Here is a 19,368-nt window from a genome sequence, read left to right on the forward strand (position 1 = left end):
TGAAATTTCATTTTTGAGGGTGGAAAGAGAACTAGCTTCTGAAATGAAACTGCAAGCAATATCCAAAGGATTTTCAATTTGAGCAGTAAGTACAAGTTGCATCTTTAGGTGAGACCAGCCCACTTTGAATTTATGGCCTAGAAACTAAAGACCTGGATTTCATAGTCATCTCCACAAAGCAGGGTGTAATAGAGTCTCTTTGACCGAGATTCCTGCTCTGAGGAGCTCTTGTTTGTCCAATGATGTACATGAATATCCACCTATATATATGCACACGTGTATAGTTTTGCTTTCATTCCTTAATGCAAAGGTTCCTCCCCAAAAATGCCCTAAACTACTAATTTAATAAATATACTGATTTTAATATTCTTCTGGCATTCTTTGCATTCACAAGCAGTAAAACAACACCTATCACTCCTCTGTGGTAGGAATGAAATTACCAAAAAAAACGAAGTTTCATTAACTTATTCATTGGAAAAAGTTATAACTACCTCTGTACAGTTGTGCTGCTCCCTCTTTCCATACAATGTCCATCTTCCCTTCAAAAATCCCTACAACATAACCAACCACAAACCCCCACCAAACAAAAATCCCATTATTTTTCTCCTGGAACACCTCAGGCAAGTCAGTCTTGCCTCTCTGTATGTTTTTATGAACACGCTACAGCATTGATAACTACTGCTGTGATCTGAAAGAGTGATCTGGCAAGAATTTTTTCCAAGTGAGTTTTGGCCCTTGTATTTGGCATATTGAGGCAGGAAGGCCACTTGCTAGGGCTTAATGTGGAGGAGACAGAAACATTGATTTCCATGTAACTGAAGTCTGTCTGTTTGCCTGTGAAGGGACAGTTGATGCACAAACTGACACAGCACAGCTTTTGTATGGTTAGAAGTGTTTTATAAAGTGACACAAAGAAAGCAAGATTCCTACAGGAACAAAGACCCCTGAACCTGAGCACAAGGCTAGAGGAGTTCTCTGCTATGTGTTGTCACATCCCTGCTTGCAAGAAGTGCTAGCAGGAGCCTTACCCTCAGTGCATGGTGTCACAGGCTTCATCTTCAAGAGCTGACAAAATAAGCAACTGAAACTTACTGATGTTCTAACAGAGCAGTGCAAAATGGCCACTCCAAAAGCCCTTTCAGTTTGTACACCTGTCTTACGTTGTCAAAGACAAGAGAGTGTATCCTCTGAAGTCATACACATGCTACTGTTGGAGTCAGAAAAATGTAAGTTGCATTCCAGAAACTGATTTTAGTGAATCATGGGAAAAAAAGTGGACACATTACTGAAAATCTTACCATTTGCATGATCTGAGTTATACATAGTGAATTGCAAGTTTATGAAAATAAAAGCATCTTTAATAATCACACATTGGAAGTTAAAGACAACAGTACATGGGTAGTTTATATTCTTTATCAAGACTAAAAAATGTGTGTAAAGCAATACCTTCATAAAATATGCCATTTCCAATATTGAGATACACAATGATTGGAGGACTTGGCAAAGCAAAACACATACTGGAATGTTAAATCATGATCATCCACGCTTTCTTCCTTTTGATTTAGATGCTCATAAAACTGGAATGTTAAATCATGATCATCCACGCTTTCTTCCTTTTGATTTAGATGCTCATAACACAGTGTATGAACTGAAAAGAGAATAACCACTTATTAGATGTATGGCAGGGAACGAGTTTTTACTTTTTCTCCTACAATGCTCATTGTCACTACACTTTTCTGTAAAGAAATTCAGTCCACAAACAGTAAAGCTTTAAAACACATATGAAAATACGCAAATGGTTAATTACAGCAAAGAATCGCCTTAATGATAACAAGAGTAACAAAAATTAAAACTAGCACACTTTGGCTTCATTCCCCCACTCCAAAAAAGCCCCAAACACCCAGATCCAGGATGACTTGAACCTAATGTTCTCTTTTTGCTGTCCAGATGTGGCTAAGAAGTCAAGACCTACAAGCCTGACTGTGATTTGTGTCTATTCCCACCAGACCTCAGCCAACCTTTCTTGGGAAAAATGCCTACCAAGCATTGAAATAAAAAATGAAAAAGAAAAAAACCCACAGAAAGTGAAGCTAGCAAGCGATATAGTGTCTTGGATCTTCTTGAACTAGGCTGGTAAGAAGTTCATAAAAAATACACAACATTTTATAGAACTCTGTAAAATACACGAAGGCTTTTTGAGACAATACTCAACAAGCCACAGAAGTTTTGGATTCTCACTGTATATGTAGGCAGAGAAGCACAAACTCAAATCATTACTGATTGTCTTCAGTTTTAAGTTTTTCTTTCTTTTGTTTTACCCTGGAATTTTAATAGATTTCTTAAAATTCACTCACATCATCATAGTGGAAATTCACAAACCCCTGTTGAGTTGTATCCCTTCTTCTAAAGCAATCTGCAAAAATGCATTAAGAAAACAGAAACCAGGTAAGAAGAATTACAGAGAAATAATTTTTTTAAAGTGTATAGTATTTTCCTAAAATTCCCCAAATCACATGAAGGAGAACTGATGAACAATAGTGCAATTCCTTCCAAGACTTAATTTCCCATTCTAATTTTTTGTATTTATCATATACAACCCTTTATGTTCTGTTAATAAACAGTTTCCCACTTTTGGTAACATAACTCTTGCAGTCTCTGGAGTAAACCCAGCATTAGTCTAAAGTCCTTTACTCATGGGAATTTAAAAAATCCTTATCTATAATTGTTGCAGTTCTGCCTGTAGACTACTGAAAGAAACCTCTTGTAGTACACCAAAACTGAACTTGAGATAAGTGAACAATCAGGTTTTATTAAATAAGAATATATTATGGGGATGACAGGAACCAGGCTATAATCCAGCATACCAGTGAGAGCTCTGAGTTTCACACAGCAGGCAATGTAATCATCAAATGCAATCTTTCCTTGAGTGCTGTATCGCTTTGTGATTGCAGTCACAGCCTGTGGGCTCAGTCTAAATCCTGTTTGAAAATAAAAGGTCTTATTTAGAAAAGACAGGTAAGTCAACAGAATCCAACACATGTTGTCATTGGAAATATCATGTGTTAGTTACTGCAGGGTAACTGTTACTGGGAAATGGGTTAAGTAAGTGTCAGAAGCAAGACCATTTCACAACTTACCCATAGTCATCAAGGCTTTCTCCAGTTCCTGACGATCCACTGTGCCACTTCCATCAGTGTCAAAGCTTACAAAGTGTTGCTTCCAGCCATTGACCACAGCCCAGAGCTCTTTAAACTCATTAAATCCCAGTGTGCCAGACATATCCCTCTGATTTCAAAGCTAAGAAAAACACTTCTTTACTAACAAAAACAACAACAACAAACAAAAAAAAAAGGGCACCTCTCTTTAGTTGAAAATTCTTACTTGAAGGACAGTATTAGTACAATTTTACTATTATTAATTTTTCTTGTAGAAAACCAGCTAAAGCATCCCCCAGCAGAGATGGAGGTAATACTGCCCAAAACCTAAGGTCAGAGAACCTGTTCTCCCATATCTTCCCAGTAAAACCTGCTAAAGCTATTTTCTCTTTGTGAATTCTACTTAGTTCACACACTTCTCTTTTACCTGCTGCTATAGAATTGTAACCAATTAAATAAATAGCTGAAATAAAAATAGATGTCAAAGAATAAATTGTTATAATATCAGTTCTCTCGTATTCTAAGCAGTTTGTTCAAGACAAGCTAAGAGCCCTTCCAGCTTCATTTCTGATTTTTCTTTTTAAGCAGCAAAACTTTCAACTCTAGTTTTGGCTAAAAAACCTCCAAAGATTCCAACCTTACACAGTGTAAAGATTTCCATAGGTCCTACTGCTGAATGCCATATACCATTCCATTAGATACTAAAACCTGATTCATTCATGGAACAACATTTAGGGGACTTAGATTGTATTCAGGCTGTGTAGTACAAATGCTTAAAATTCATTAGGAAGGATGAGAAATTGGAAAGTTGTCCTATTTGAAAAGCACAGTAAGTGATTTGCACAAAACTGTTCTGGGCCACTAGACCTGACCCTTGATACATTCAATGGAGAAACAGCTCTCCAGGCTTAGAGGGATATCCCTTGCTGTAAAAAGATTGGTCACTGATAGCCTCATTTATTATTATTTCTTCATTCTTCAAAAGTAGTAAGAATGGAGTTCTGTAGCTCCCCAATCACAATGATTACAAGAATTATCAAGTAAAGGCTGAATGGGAACTACAAAGCATTTCCCAAATTTTTGGCACTCTCTCATCTTAGCTTACGTAATACAAATGTTTACACTCCGTAGTAAAGGATACATCCAGCATTGAGATCATTAGTCAGCCAAATCTCTAAGTTGAAAGCTGTTAAAATTAGAAAAAGGAAAAATGAATTATGTTAAAACCATAATCTTCAGTGTTGTCTAAATACAAAATTTCAGACTTATAATAAATTTAAATTATATATTTATAATATATTATAATGTATAAAGTATTATGTAATTGGTTCCCCTGTATACAGCCATACCATATTTTGATCCAAGTAAGAGCCATTACTTGTTAGAAAAACTGACAGTAGACAATCTGGAGGTGATTCAAGTTATATTTTAAATTAACTTGCTCTTATCTTAATCCACAACAATTTTGGGTTTCAAAGTGGTCATTTACATTCCCTGCCACAGACACCACTTGAGCAAGCCAGTTTCAGTCACAGAAGCTGTAAACTGAACAGGAGCTATCCTAGCAGAGGGGTTCCTGCCACAGATTTTGGTCAATATCAAAGCTCAGTTGAAAGCAAAGCAAAGCACTTTTGGAAGAACTGCCCATCCATTTCAGAACAAACCACTTCAACTCTGCAGCCCAGCAGAGTGGGGAACTAAGAAGGCTGAGAAGGCAAGTCTTTGGCACACAGAACAGAATACAGAGAATTTACATTTCCAAGATGTGGGAAGAAAACCCATTTGCCATGCACAGAAAACCCAGCTCTGCAGAAAGCACAACTACAAGCGTTTTCTAGTAACGGGCAGAAGAATTAGAGTGCTTTAGATGTGCTTGTTTATTTAAATCATGAACTTACGTTTATAGGATCCTGCAATCCCTGACTGGGTGAGACATCTCTGTAGCTCATCAGCATCTATTTGTCCATCCTTTCGATAACAGAACATGTATCAGCTATTGTTTTAATATCCTCTCCCAGGCTGCTTATTCCCAGTACCCACTCCCTTTCCAGTGGTGTTCAATTAGTTACCCTTCTCACGACATCCTCATAACTGACAAATATAAAAATTCCTGGGGTTTTTTAAATTGTAAGTTGCTAGCAGAACAAGCAAAAGCAGAAAGCAAAGAACTTTGAAAGAAAAACAAAACAAACCCAAAAAAGATACCTATCTACATGGTTTGGAAAATGCCTCAGTTCCAACAAATCCTGCTCAGGGCCAAATAGAGAAGTTTTATTCCTCACATCTCCAACAGGAAGTTTGGTTCACACAGAGTTTAACTGAACCTCATTCAGGAATGGAACATTTTATCTGTAGACATAAAAAATGATGCCACTTCAGTAAAGCATTAAAAGATGACAAGTTGACTCAGGGGAGATTTAGGTTGGATATCAGGAAAAGGTTTTTCACCCAGAGGGTGGCTGAGCACTGGAATGGGCTTCCCTGGGAAGGGGTTACAGCACCAGGCCTGACAGAGCTCAAGAAGTGCTTAGACATTATGCTTGGGCACTTGGTGTGACTCTTGGGGTGTCCTGTGCAGGGCCAGGAGTTGGACTCAGGGATCTTTGTGGGTCCCTTCCAACTCAGCATATTCTATGATTCTGTCTGCTACAGCATTTTCCTGATGTTTTGAAATCCACTTTTGAAACCTCTTTTTTTCTTCCTTTTTTTTTTTTTTAAAGAACAGAAATATTCTACTGAGTGATATGGTGGGAACCTGATATTCAGCCTAATAACTTTCAGAAAATGAAGTATCATTGTTTACAGGACAAACAGAAGTTCTACATTAAATGATATTTCACAAAGTTGGGAAAAAAAAGCAACAATATTTTGATTCTATGTAAAGTTAATGGCAGCTAAACCCAAAATTGTTTCCGATCTACTCCATCAGTCTAATTATACAGATGTATTTAACACTTTACATTCACATTCACAGTGTGAAAGTAAAATATTTGAAATAGCCATTAATATTAATTACCTAATCTCTTCAAAGGCTTTGTACTTTCTGAAATAAAGAGAGGAACTACGTAAGTTTAGGATACAGGAAGATAGAAGAGCATGACTGTAATCAAGATTAACATTACCAAAAACATGTTTTCTTTTCTTTTTTTAGTAGAACATAAGCAGGTAAACTAGAGAACGTATATGGGCTTTGCAAACAGGCTAAAATATAAATTGCTACTTCCTACAGACACAGAAACAAAGGACACTAATTCATCAAGTCAAAGACAAGATTCCTGTTGTAAACTGCTTCAAAGAAAGCTCAGAGAAAACTTTATGTATTATATAGGCATAAAAACAACAGAGAGAGCAGCAAACCATAACCAAAACATACTACTTCTACAATAAGTACATATGGATAACTGAGATGTGGCTTTTTACAGAGTTGCACAGATGGCCATAAAAGCAACTGATAATTTATCTGTTCCATTTTACTGTCCCCTTACAGGGTTTTTACTTCTGCATTGGTCCCTGAAAAAGACACCTCCAATTTCAAGGATGACTTCAAAAGCTACCAAGTTTATTTCAGTAAGGAATGATTTCTACCAACAGAAGGTGTTTCAGAGTATTAACTTCAGAATACTGAAGTGCTAATTGATCATAGCCATCAACCCACAGGCTCCTCAGCTTCCAGCATCCATGCCTCACTTGAGAAGCCTGGGCACAGTCTGGTCTTTGCTGAGGTCTAGCTGCTGCCACCTCATCTCCCCTGGGCTGTATCCTGTTTGCTGCTCCCTCCCTTTCTCTTTACAACAGGAGCTTATTCATTTCTCCAGCGTCAGCTTCTGCCTCCACTGCTAACTGCTGGCACACATCCAGAGGCACCTGCACACAGAGGCTTCTCAGCTGGCAGACACATTGTCAGCACCTTCAGCACAACTCAGCTCTGGGCTCACCCTTCCCAGAGAGGCCTCACTACACACAGGTCATTCCAGTGTCCTCCTTTATTACAAAACAGATGGTGCAACATTTTCATAAGCAGTTAGAAGGAAGTCAGATATACACTGCAAGGTGCATTACTAATTCAAAAGAGTAACAGAGAAAGCAAAACTACTCCAAGTTACAGTGGGAATCTGAACATCAACTAGTATTGCTGAATTCAATTTTCATGTTGTGGTTGTATCTACCTGAGGATAACAGACCCAAGAGCAGAGTTTCAGATCTGCACACACCCTACAAGTGTGCAATAAATAGCTAAAATATAGCCAACAAACACAGAGCTTCAGCTCAATAAACCTAACTTAATTGCTCATAAACTTTGTAATATAGTTCAAACAGCACTTATTTCTAGTAACATACATGATCATACAAAACCAACATATACCACAAAATAACAGGAAAGGAATTAAAAATGCATTGCAAAATGACAGGGAAAAAAAAGTAGTTGTGAATGCTTTTACTCTAAAAAAATAATCACTCTATGTTACCAGTAAACCCAGAAGCTGGCCTAACCCATGAGAGCTTTTCCATTTGTGAGTCCATTAAAATCATGTAATGACCTCTTTCCTAGTAGCATTTCCTGCTCTTAGCCAGGCCATCTCCACAGCCCACACTTTCCACTGTTTCTGGTTTCTTTCTCCTGAATCTGGAAGCATTTACCAGCACAGAGCTGAGTCACAATTCAGTTACGAAATTTTATGCATGTACATATTTCCTGTATATACCTACACAGGAAATATAGGCATACATGCAGATGTTTGTGTATGTATGTATGTATGTATTTACACATACAATATAGAAATTAAGAGCATTATTCAATCTGTATAGTACCTGTATGTGTACAGCTACAACACAGACCAAATACACCTATATATAGCAAACAGGCTAAATAAAATAATTTTGGACTTTTTTTTTTTCAACTTGAACCATCAGTTTTTCTCACTGCAAATACTAGGCATTCCTCCTTCCAGAAGTAGAAAGTATTCCCCAGGAAAAAAAAATGGAAGAAGTAAATAACATTTTATAAGTTTACCTGGCCTCCTATTGCAGCAAAATAACCATACAGAGGATCCTGAGCTTGTCCAGGGAATGCTGGTCCTCCTGGAGCTCCTCCATACTTTGGAAATCAAGAAAAAAATTAATTTTAAATCAATGATTCAGTTAAGGATCTGTACTTATCAACTTATGTTTTTCTGTGCACACCACGCCAAAGGGAAAAAAAAATCAAACCAAGCAAAAAAGAAACTCCTTATGAAAAAAAACCAACCCAAACCCAACTCTCAATTTCAGCATTGATATACTAATTTATTGTAATGTAAGCAGATCAGTGTGAAACCGGGCACAGGAGCAATCCACTGATCTAGATACAGCCTAGTCTATTTCACCTAGGGTTAATTTTATTCTACCACTAGCAGAAAACGGCGTGCTGAAGAAACACTGAGGCACTGCAGATTTCTCTTTCCACTTCAGAGAAGTTGAGCAAAACAGTTCTGTAGTGGAAATACTTGGAAGAATATCCATTAACTGTGAAAAGCTTTATGTGAAACTGATTCTTAAGTGAAAATCATGGAATGACACCCTCAGCACCCTCAGCAGCTGCGGGATTTGCCTCCTCCCTGCCCTCACCCTCGGGCACAGCTCCGAGCTGCCGCCTGAGCTCCCTGCCGGCGGAGCGGGGCTGGAGGCGGGCAGAGCCAGCCGCACACGGCTGCCGCCGCTTCCCCGGGCCCGGGCACATCCCCCGGGCACATCCCCCTGGGCTCCGGGCACATCCCCCCGGGCTCCGGGCACATCCCCCCGGGCCCCGGGCACATCCCCCCCGATCCCCGCTCACCCCGCCCTGGTAGAAGCCGCCGGGCGCAGGCTGCCCAGGAAACGCCATCTTCGCCTGGCTCCGCTCCGGCAGTCCAGCCGCGCCCCGGCGCAACCACCCGGACACAGGGAGGCGGCGGCGGGACGCGAGCTCCGGGAAGGGACGGGGCAGGAAGCCGCCGGGCGGGCGGGGCGATCGGCGACCTTCAGTCACCGGGGCAGCGGGCGGTGCCGGGCGGTGCTGTCGGGAGCTGAGGCACAGCCCTGTCCGACCTCCTGCCTTTCAGGTTCCCCCTCCATGGCGGTGGTACAGGCCTATCGCCCCGCGGCGGCTTTTCCCGGCGCTGCCTCAGGCCCGCCCGGCCCAGGAGGTGTGGCGTGGCGCCGGCAGGGCAGGGCAGAGCAGGGCGGGGTGCGGGCCGGGAGCGCTGAGGGCGCTGCAGTCAGCGCAGAGCTGCTAGCTCTCACCCGGCCACGGGCAGCAGCGGCCGCGGGCAGCGGAGGTGGAGCCGATCGATCCGTGGCCGTCCCGGGACTGCCGCTGTCGGGAAAGCGATGTGGCGGCTGTGGCCCTCTGAGGGGGCAGGAAAGCTCCCGACAGGTTCATCGGTGATTCGGCTCAGCTGATGTCAGGTTGTTACTTTAAAATCACCGCCTCGTGATTTTAAAATCCTCAAGTCCTCGAGGCTCATAAACTCAGTAGCTCGCACATCTGTACAGTGTTCACAAAACACATCCTTACGTGTTCTCTTGGTACCGTAGCACTTTCTTCAAAGTCTGTCCCTGTTCCCACTGACAGAAAACAGGCTGTACTATTTCTCTCGGGTCTGTAGGTCCAAATTGTGGAGCAGGAGCTGCGGGAATGCCCGTGTCCCTCTACAGCGGGGGAGTTCTTTAGCGTTCAGCCAGAGGCCGCTCTGGGTTTGGGGAACAGCTGAACAGCAGCAGCTTTGGTCCAACAGCCTCCTGGCGGCTGCGGGAGCTCGGCGGTACAGCCCGGGACTCGCTGCCGCTGAGCACCCGCTACCCCAGGGAGCAGCATCAGCCGCAATGGCCACAGCTTGGTCTGAGCTGGACTGCGGCTTTGCCAAACAGGACTGCCTCCCTCTCCTAGTGGGCTATTTAATTCAGTCGCAAGACAATGAGAAAGTAGTTGCTGGAGTCTGTATAACTGAAACAAATCTAATGATGGAGACCTTGCAGGGTAAATGGTCTGTTGTCAGAACTCGGAAAGCATAACATTTTATTTTCTGTTTATTAGCATAATATCCGAAGAACTTGATAAATTTGAGTAGGACCTTGTTAATTAAATTAACTGGTAGTAAACTTTGCATTAAAATTGAGTCACCCTTCCCAGCTTCTAAGTCATCCAGCAAAATAGGACTTTCAGACATTATCTGTATAGCATATATTTTATTATTTCAACGCTAATTGTACCTTATGACTGTTAACAATTGCTGGTGACATGAAAACAAAACGGTGGTGTTCTGTGTAATTTAATAATCAATAGAGCTGCCAAGTGAGAGAAATCATTATTTAATACCTTCATCATGCAGAATAGCATATATGAAGCTATGAAGCAGCTGAGAAAGTAGTGACCCTGACTAGTTTTTTGGCTTAAGAAGTGCATATCTCACAAGGGTATTTAACTAAGCATGTGTTGATATCAAGCTGTGTGGTGGTCAAATAGTTTAATTGACCAGACCTAATCACGTGCAGTGCAGGTTATTGGGAGGCTCTGTGAAGAGTACATATATTAATGTCTTGGCAAAAAACTTTCCTAATTAAAATAGGATTTAGGAATAGTGATGAAACTATTAAAGGCTGAAAAGATTGAAAATAATTTGCAAAGAATATAAGTGATAAGATTTGAAGAGTTATATGCTGATAGGCAAAATGTCAAATCGCATGTATGTATTGCCAATGGCTTAATAGGAATGAATTTTTGACTGCTTGAGTGAGAATAAAACAGACATGATTCAGAGCAGCTGGTAGATAAAGACACTAAGCTTTACAGGTGTAGATGTATAGAAAAGGAAGATGTGTTTAATAATTTGGGGTAAGGTGTTTTTCTACTTTAAGCCAGTGTAAATATGTGGTCATCCTCCATGTTCAGTATATCTACTGAGGTTCCTGGCAGTCATCAAATCACAGATTTCTTTTGGTTGGAAAAGATCTCTCAGAACATTGAGCCCACCTGTTAATGCAGCACTGCCAGGCTCACCACTAAACCATGTCCCTCAGTCACATCTTCAGGTGTTTCAAACACCCCCAGGGATGGTGACTCAGCCCCTTCCTTGGGCAGCCTGTTCCAGTGCTTGACAATGCTTTCAATAAAGACATTTCTCCAAATATCCAAAAACCTGCCCTGGCACAACCTGAAGTCATTTCCTCTCACCCAGTTTTTTGTTATTTGCAAGTAGAGACTGACCACCACCTATGACAACCTTTTTTCAGGTAGTTGTAGAGGATTATACTGTCCCCTTTCAAGCTCCTTTTCTCCAGGCTAATCACCCCAGGTTCCTCAGCTTCTCCTCACCAGACTTGTGCTCCAGACCCTTCACCAGCTCTTTGCCCTTTTCTGGACTTACTCCAGCACCTCAGTGTTTTTCCTGTACTGAAGAGCCCCAATGCACTGCACTCAGTAGTTAGCATTTGCAAGATTATTTATATTTAAACATACATGAGCAAAAGAGCTAGGAGAGAGTGTAACCAAGGGATGTATTTGAAATAGATTGTTGGGTAGGCATTTTGTTTGCACTGGTGCATTTGCTGATGCCTTATCTGCAGAAAAGGGAGGCTGCACAGGAAGGCTGTTTGAGGAGATTAATGAGTACACATCTGCCTTCTGAAGGGCTGCTGAGCTGTGGTAACCTTTTAAGTTAGGATAAGATCATCATATTAGAAATACACCAGTAAGAAATCTGTGTAGAATAAAGCATTTCTGATTTTGTAGATCTCAAAGAGTGTGTAATCCCTCTAGTGGGAAAACTGAAATGAAGCAACACAGGATGCTAGTACTATTGCCTTTTTTTTTTTTTTAGTTAATTCACAGTATTTTCCTAAGAAAAGCCTAAGTAAATAATTTTCTTTTAGAAAGTGAAAATTATGTACACAGTTTTCATTCCATAGATTTTTCTGGATTCTCTGTAGAAAGATTTTAAGAGAGAATTCAGAATGGAGCTTCAGTAACAGTGTTACTGCCTTAAATTCTGGTCACAAGCCACATTCATTGTGTGTGCCATGCTTCCTCACAGTGAACCAAAGCTAGCAAAAACCCACGACAAGTCACAGACTTTGTTTGCCCATCTGCTCTCCTTCTGTTCCTTCTAGGGCTGGGTACATTTAACCCTGACATGAGCTCACCCATGATGTGGGAATTTGGTCACCCTGAGCTGAAAGCCTTGAGCCACATCGTGCTGCCAGTTAGATTCCCATCTGGTGCAGTGGCTGGAGCTTGGTGCTGCTGTGCTGGTGCTGCTGTGCTTCCCTGGCAAGCTCGGTGTGGAACTTTTCCTTTCCAGAACTGCAGTAAAAGAAGGTAGGGAGGAGACAGGGAATTAAAGTGGAAAATTAGGTTTTCTTGAAGTGTTTACTTAGCACAGCTGAGGGGATAAAAAATTTAGAGTAAGTATACTGCTTAAGGAAGGACAAGAAATAATCTCCCTATCCTTTTAATTGCAATAACTTGAGAAAAGGCATTATTTCAAACAGTGGAAAGATAAATATAGTACAGACCGGACATCTCTAATATAATGGCTGACTTGGTGCCCAAAGGAATGGTGCTCCTGTGTTCTGCTGCTTTTTCTTCCCTTTGATGCCACCCTTTGAGTTTTTATTTACTTCACATTATTTATACTCAGTTCTGCAGCCAGGTATTTTGCACAGGATTTTATTAAATAACACAGTTTTATGCTGAATTCATCACATAATGTACTTGAAAGGATAGGGGACAGGGAGAAGGCATTTCTGTCCCTTTATGGGTACAGAGAGTATGGAGATCAAAATTTTCTATAGACTTTAGTCATTCAGTTTGTGCTACCTCAGTTTTCTGCAGCTTTATCTGTCTTCCAGCCATCTCCCTGCCAGCTGCAACTTCTTTAAGAGAAGATTCAGTGGTGACCAACTTCATTACTCCATACTCATTCCTTTCTTTCTTTCATCTATGTTCAGGGTTGTGGAAATTCTTCATCACTCCCTGGGCATCAGCAAGAGTATCACTGAAGGCCTAAGACAAGATAACCTTAACTGTGGATGACACGGCTAGTGAGGTTTTGACATTGAGATTTTTGAGGCTAACAATCAGCTTTTATTCAATGTAGTACAATAACACAATTATCCACATCCATTTAATTATAAATACAACAGTTTGTGCATTCCCCTGGCAGGAGTTCTTTACAGAACAAAAGCTGAAATGGAGTTTTTCAGTAATGACATTAATTTCTTAGATCTGGTGTGTTGCAGTCAGATTTCTCCAAAGATGGACTTTAACTAAAGATATGATTACAATATAAAGATATCTGATGATCACAGTGATACATGCCTGTGCCTTGAAAAAGACATTTGCAATACTCCTTTGAATATCCCTTTTCAAGTGATATTTTTTCCTTTGCCATCCATGTACCTTATTTCAAAACCTTCAATACCAAAGGCTTGGATAATTTAAAACAGAATAATGTCAACCAAAGGAAGTCATGCAGGCTCTTTTAATCATTCTGTTCAATGACATGGGGTCAGGAACCAGGTCTCTGTTTTTGCCAGACAGAAGGCAGAATATGAAAATGAACTGTGTATAAATGATTGAAGCACAGGACAAGTTCAGCAGTAAGGCATCTGATTTGTTCTGTACAACAGTTTTGCAATCCTTTGTGTCAGCATATGTGTTCTGATATAAATCAGAATATATATTGTGCTACTTTACCTTCTGGAAGGCTAGGATTCAGCTGTTCTGGCTGGATGGTAAACATCAGCTTGTAAAATTCCCAGGTGCAGATGGAAAGGAATTGCTTTGCAGCCTTATTCTTCTGAAGTAGTGTTGTGGGTATCCAGCTACAAAAGGTATATTCCTGAATCCACCCCATATTTTCTAAATAGTTTATTTAAAAACCTATTGAAATAATGGACCAATAGTCCAGGAGGCCAAGCCTGAACTGCATAATCTGTGGGATAAAGTAAAATATTTTACTTGTTTGTTCTCTTGATTAAATTTTCAGTTGCACAGTGGCCTATGTGAACTGAAGCATGTTGTTTGACAGAATTCCTTTGAACTAGGACTTTGAAGGATGGCTTGTTGTTAGGCAGCCTAACACTGATTTTTACCACTTGGTGGGTGAACCCTGCAGCATTTGGAGTTAGTTAAGGAAATAAAAGAAAACCCCAAAAACATAGCGCTATTCTCCCCACCTTGTTTTGCAGTGAGCTTTAGTTGTGCCAAGTGATCTGGTCAGATGATTTAGGAATTATGCTCTGCACCACCACCTCTGATAGGTGATAGGTGAAAAATTAGTTCATAGCTAGTTGGTCTGCTGTGGTACAGGGGCAGTACTTCTGGGCACAAAACCAGCATCCGGAGCATAGAAATGATGTTTCAGGTGTCTGAATTCTATGATTGTCACCCATTAGGTTCCTGCTGTCCATTTGGGCTCTCATTCTTGCCTCCAAAGCTTGTTGATAATCTAGGCAGATAGTGTTTATTCTCTCCATGTCTGGGGCCTGAACTGAGTTGACACCACTGCAGTAGTACCAGAATTCATTTTTGTTTGCTGATCTGTAATTTCCATAATCAACAAGACTGGCGAAATTATTGGGGAAATGTCTTGGGCTGGTTTGCATGTGACTCATGTAGCAGAAGTGACATGGAAATAAACAACTCCAGGAAAATAAATTTTAGTTTTTATTTGCTTGTTTTTAACTGCCTCACTGCCGCCTGTGATGCAATGGAGTTTTTAGCATTTGGGGGAATCCCAAGATTCAGCATACTGGAAGTGAAAGAGATGTGCCACACTCTGTGAAGAAAAGTCTCTTTCCTAATCATGATGTCTTCTCTTGGGGCCTGTTTTGGTTAATGCTTCTGTGTCAGCATGGGGTGTGTGTTGAAAATGCCTCAAATATTGCAACACACATTCCCAAGTGGCCAACATGAGATGTATTTTCAATTCCCATCACTCATACTTGAGTACACTGTGAAAGCAATAGCAGGGAACACAAAATTTCTTCCTCCACCTCTGGCTTTTGTAAATATTTTTTCCTCACATTTAGAGCGTGTGGCTGTTTTCTTTGTTCCTCATATTAGCTCCTTTTCTATTTTTGTTCAATTTCTTAAAACCCACCTCAGTTGGTAGAGCATGGTGCTAATAATGCCAGGGTCATGAATTCAGTCCCTGTATGGGTAATTCACTTAAGAGTCAGGCTCGATGATCCTTGTGGGTCCCTTCCAACTCTGAATATTCTGTGAGCTTTATGAGTTGCTAAGAAGGAAACAGCCTATTGCTGTCCCAGAAAGAGCCCACTAGATGTCACAGTGCTACTTCTGATTCAGGCACATCAGGCCTTGCATGTTGGCTTTCTATCCTATACCTGTTTTTTAACCATATACAGATGTAAGTTCTGCCAAAGGTTGGAACAGAACCCACCTGGACAGGCCTGAGGTACAAGCTGCAGGAGCAGCTCCTTGGGCCCCAGTGCTCATCTCTGACAGGAGATGTAGTATTCCTGAGCCTAACAAAGTTATTGGTGCCAAACTCCCCTTTTTAAAGTCTAACAGTGGTTTAGGAGTTTATATATAGGTTTTTCTACTGGAAAAAAAATTTAATATGTTCATGCATATATTTTTGGAAATCCATTCTGAAGATTTTGACTAATATTTAAATGTTTGAGTATGATAGTTCTAAATAACTAGATTGTTTAAGCAGTGTAATTTCTAAAATTAGCCATAAATTAGTGATTTAATGTATTTCAGTTTGCCATATTTTGTATGAACTGTATCACAAAGAACATGTCTTCTCTGTTTGTTGAGCATAAGGATCTTTTTGGCCACCTAGACAGAGTGTGCATTATCTACAAATGAGGTCATGATTAGTCAGGTAAAATCAGAAATCATTGGCAAGTTATGCATGATAATATAAAACATAATAATATTTAATTCCGAACATGTTGCCATGGCTGTTATGAGAGCTGAGGATGTACAGTTTGTTCTTACTTCATGTTTGTCACGTCTTTTACAGGTTTATTTTTTTGTTGTTTTTGTCATATTGGTGCTTCTTTCTTGCTCAGTCCTTTTGCAGCTGAATCCTTTCATACATTGTTAATATATACATTTTAGGAGAATATTCCTTATTATTTTAGTAAAATGATTAGAATTTTCAGGGAAAAAAGTGTTCTGTGTTGCCTCTAAGTAAAAAGGTCCACATATGTTTATAAAATTATGCACAGGACTTATGGAAAAACAACGAGTTAAATAGGCCAGGCAGGCTGCCAGTTGTTGTACTCTGTGCTCCAAGACGTTCAGGGCTTTCCAGTTAAAAAAAGATACAAAACTTTACTTTTTTGCTATTCTGATAATGTATATTGTTCTTAATAAGTATACTTATGTTGATATGATTGACCTGTTCCAGGATTCTTTGCAGACTCTAATAATCACTTGGTGGTTTGCATTTGTGCTGTGCATGCTTAACCTGTTACAGCCAGGAATGAATTAGCCTTGAGCTGCCTAAGAGCACTCTGCAAGTTAACAGAAAAGCTTTCTGATTTCATTTGAAATTTATTTAAGCAAAAGTTGTTGGTGGTAGTAAACACAAAACAGGTCTGTGAATTTTGGAGCTGCTCTCAGATGTGGGAGCCCAGTCTGTTTAAGCACAGTCATCTCCACACTCTGCTGGATTAGGGCTTTTGTATACTTCTAAGGATGTTCCCATCCTCTTCCCTTTCTGCTTTCATGCACATGTTTTGTATCTTTGTTCATTTGTGGTGGTTTTCATCACCTTTTGTATCAGCTAATACCTTATTATGGCTTTCTGATAGTTTAGCTTGAGCACAGTACCTCCACATCTAACACTGGAAAGCATTGGCAGTCTTTCACACACATACTTTCAAATACCTACTTTAAAAAAATTGGTCAGAACTAGTGTTCTCATCATGTTTTGTCATGGAGGCTAAAAGAACCATTGAAGACTGGGAAAAAAAGCCCTGAAAGATATGGTCTGATAAAGCCCACAAATATGGTCAGGGTAGAGCCAACTCCACAGTCGTTCTGACATGGTTTTGTGATAGCTCATGACCACCATTATCTTGGACTTAGGGGGCCCCAGTTATTCACTGGTGGTGGGCACAGTGAATTATACTTGCAGAGTCCTATTTTTCACAGGAATCAGTCTTGTGAAAGTCTCTGCTGAAAACGTAGCTGGGACCAGAGGTCACAGGTATCTATCTTCATGCTTGTTGAGGTGGCCAGGCTTTTTTTATCTGAGTGGTAAATAAGTCTGCTTGCTCTGGAGGTTTGTGAGTGCAAGGAGAGGAGGGTGGAAAATGAGTATGGATTAAGTGCTTTGTTTTGTTTCCTTCATGAACTCTGTTAATAAAACCAGTTAGAAAGAAATTATCAGCAAATACTGCCCTTTCCTCTCTGGAACATAATATGGAGGTATGTTTAAGGGATGTCATTATCCTGGCTGAAATATCTGGTTTTAAAAGTTGTCTGCAAAGTAGATAAACATCAGGTATAAGTACTTTGCACCCAAAGAGAGGTACTTGATTTTCTGCTGCTGCAGTAGTTAGAGCTGAGGGTGTCAGGAGTGGTCAGATGCCTCTAGTTCTGTCTGTCTGCCTTTGAACAGTACCTCTTTACCTCTTTGTAGACAAGGCTGGGGTTTTTTTCCCATGTGAGTCTTTCCATTTATTTAATTTGTAAAATCTTTAGGTAGTACTTTTATAATTTAATTAGTTACAGCATGAATATTCAGCAGAAGTAATCTTATTTAGGCCTTTATGAAGTCCAAGGTTGGGATTTATGACACATTCCCAGAGTACATTAGCACTGCACCTAGTTCTAGCACTGTGATCCTTTCTTGGCTTGCTGCTGTTGTATGTAAGAGATTGAATTTAATTAGTCTGTTTTATTACTATGTATTCTCTAAAAACTAGACGACCCTACTTAGGAAGTTGTTGCTATTGTGTTTTCTGCTAAATTTATTTTTACTGTTTTTCCTTGCACATCTCTGACAAAACAGTGTTTGGACTGATCACTGAAGTTTCTCTCCAGATAGCTAAGGGGAAAATCCATGGCTCTTTATTTGCACAAACCCTGTGCTTGGGCTAGAGTGACCTACTTAAGAAACTCTTCACTTTTTTTTTCTCTCATAACTGTGTGGAGAAAGGAGATGATGAACAACATTATTCTTTCAATTGTGTGTTCACAGAAAATCTCAGAAGAATAAACTAAAGGTGTGCAGGTGGTAGCATTCACACAGTCATTCCCCTCTTTTGAAGAATAAAAAATGATTTTGTGATGCAGTATAACCTTCTGCATTACACAGGCAATTAACATTTAATCTCATGCTGGTGTCCCTGTGCTAAACTTGGTGATTTAAGCTTGACTAGAGCATCCATGCTTGACGTGGTGTTTGCAAGAATGAATCCACCCATACTAGAAACTAGTCACCTGACACGAGGATCATTATTTTCACTGGTTTTGTCTTCAAAGTACATCCAGAAAGTTTTTAATCTCATTTGTATAGTTCTATCTCTAATATTTTATCTCTAATATTTTCTTCTCGTGCTGGGGTAATGATATTTGATGTTGGTGTTTTGTCTCTCAGATGCTTCTAATAATTCTCCTAAGCCAAGCATTTAAAGCTTATTAGTCTTCATGTTGTTTTCATTAGAAAGAGAAGTTGTAATTGAGCCATACATTTCCTTATGCATGTTCTTTGAAAATAAGTGCAACAACACCAAATGCCAAATACATAAACCTGGGAAGAAATGAACAAGTTTCTTTACTCTCAGCCTCTGGGTAGAGTGATTTAAGTACAATTTCACCTTTAACCCTAGCCAAAGCTTCCTAAATACACTTGTGGTTCTATCTGAAGTTTATGTGATATTCCCTGTGTGCTTCTCTCACACCCAGTGCTCTGTTAAACAATCCCAGAGTTGCATATATTTGTATAGATTATATTTTTTTTCCTGCTGTCTCATAGAAGAGACAAACTGCTCTTTCTCACTTTTCCAGTTACTGTGTTATGACATTTCATCAATAGAATAGTGACCTGGATACTTTTTTTAAAATGACTCAATTAATGACTCTAACTTTTTTTAAAATTACTTAATTAAATTACTGTCATCTGTGGATGTAAGAATTTTTTTTCACATTCTTACACTGTTTTTGGTATTAATGGATATTGTTCCAGAGTCTTCATTGTCCCTTTCACAT

The 19,368-nt window shown here is 39.9% G+C and overlaps 1 protein-coding gene across 1 annotated transcript; it reads right to left on the reverse strand.

The window, feature by feature from the left end:
* Positions 1 to 875: 875 nt before the first annotated feature.
* Positions 876 to 9,296, reverse strand: LOC146440945 (sorcin-like). Its single transcript, XM_085050661.1, is given in 9 exon segments — positions 876 to 1,648; positions 2,355 to 2,413; positions 2,865 to 2,978; positions 3,138 to 3,285; positions 4,297 to 4,317; positions 4,319 to 4,341; positions 5,054 to 5,123; positions 8,167 to 8,250; positions 8,968 to 9,296. Coding segments are annotated over 9 exon segments (594 nt in total). The 5' UTR covers positions 9,016 to 9,296; the 3' UTR covers positions 876 to 1,621.
* Between the last annotated feature and the right edge of the window lie 10,072 nt (positions 9,297 to 19,368).

This window comes from Lichenostomus cassidix, chromosome 2, assembly GCF_008360975.1.
Source record: "Lichenostomus cassidix isolate B80296 chromosome 2, HeHo_3.0, whole genome shotgun sequence".
NCBI classification, from domain to species: Eukaryota; Metazoa; Chordata; class Aves; order Passeriformes; family Meliphagidae; genus Lichenostomus; species Lichenostomus cassidix.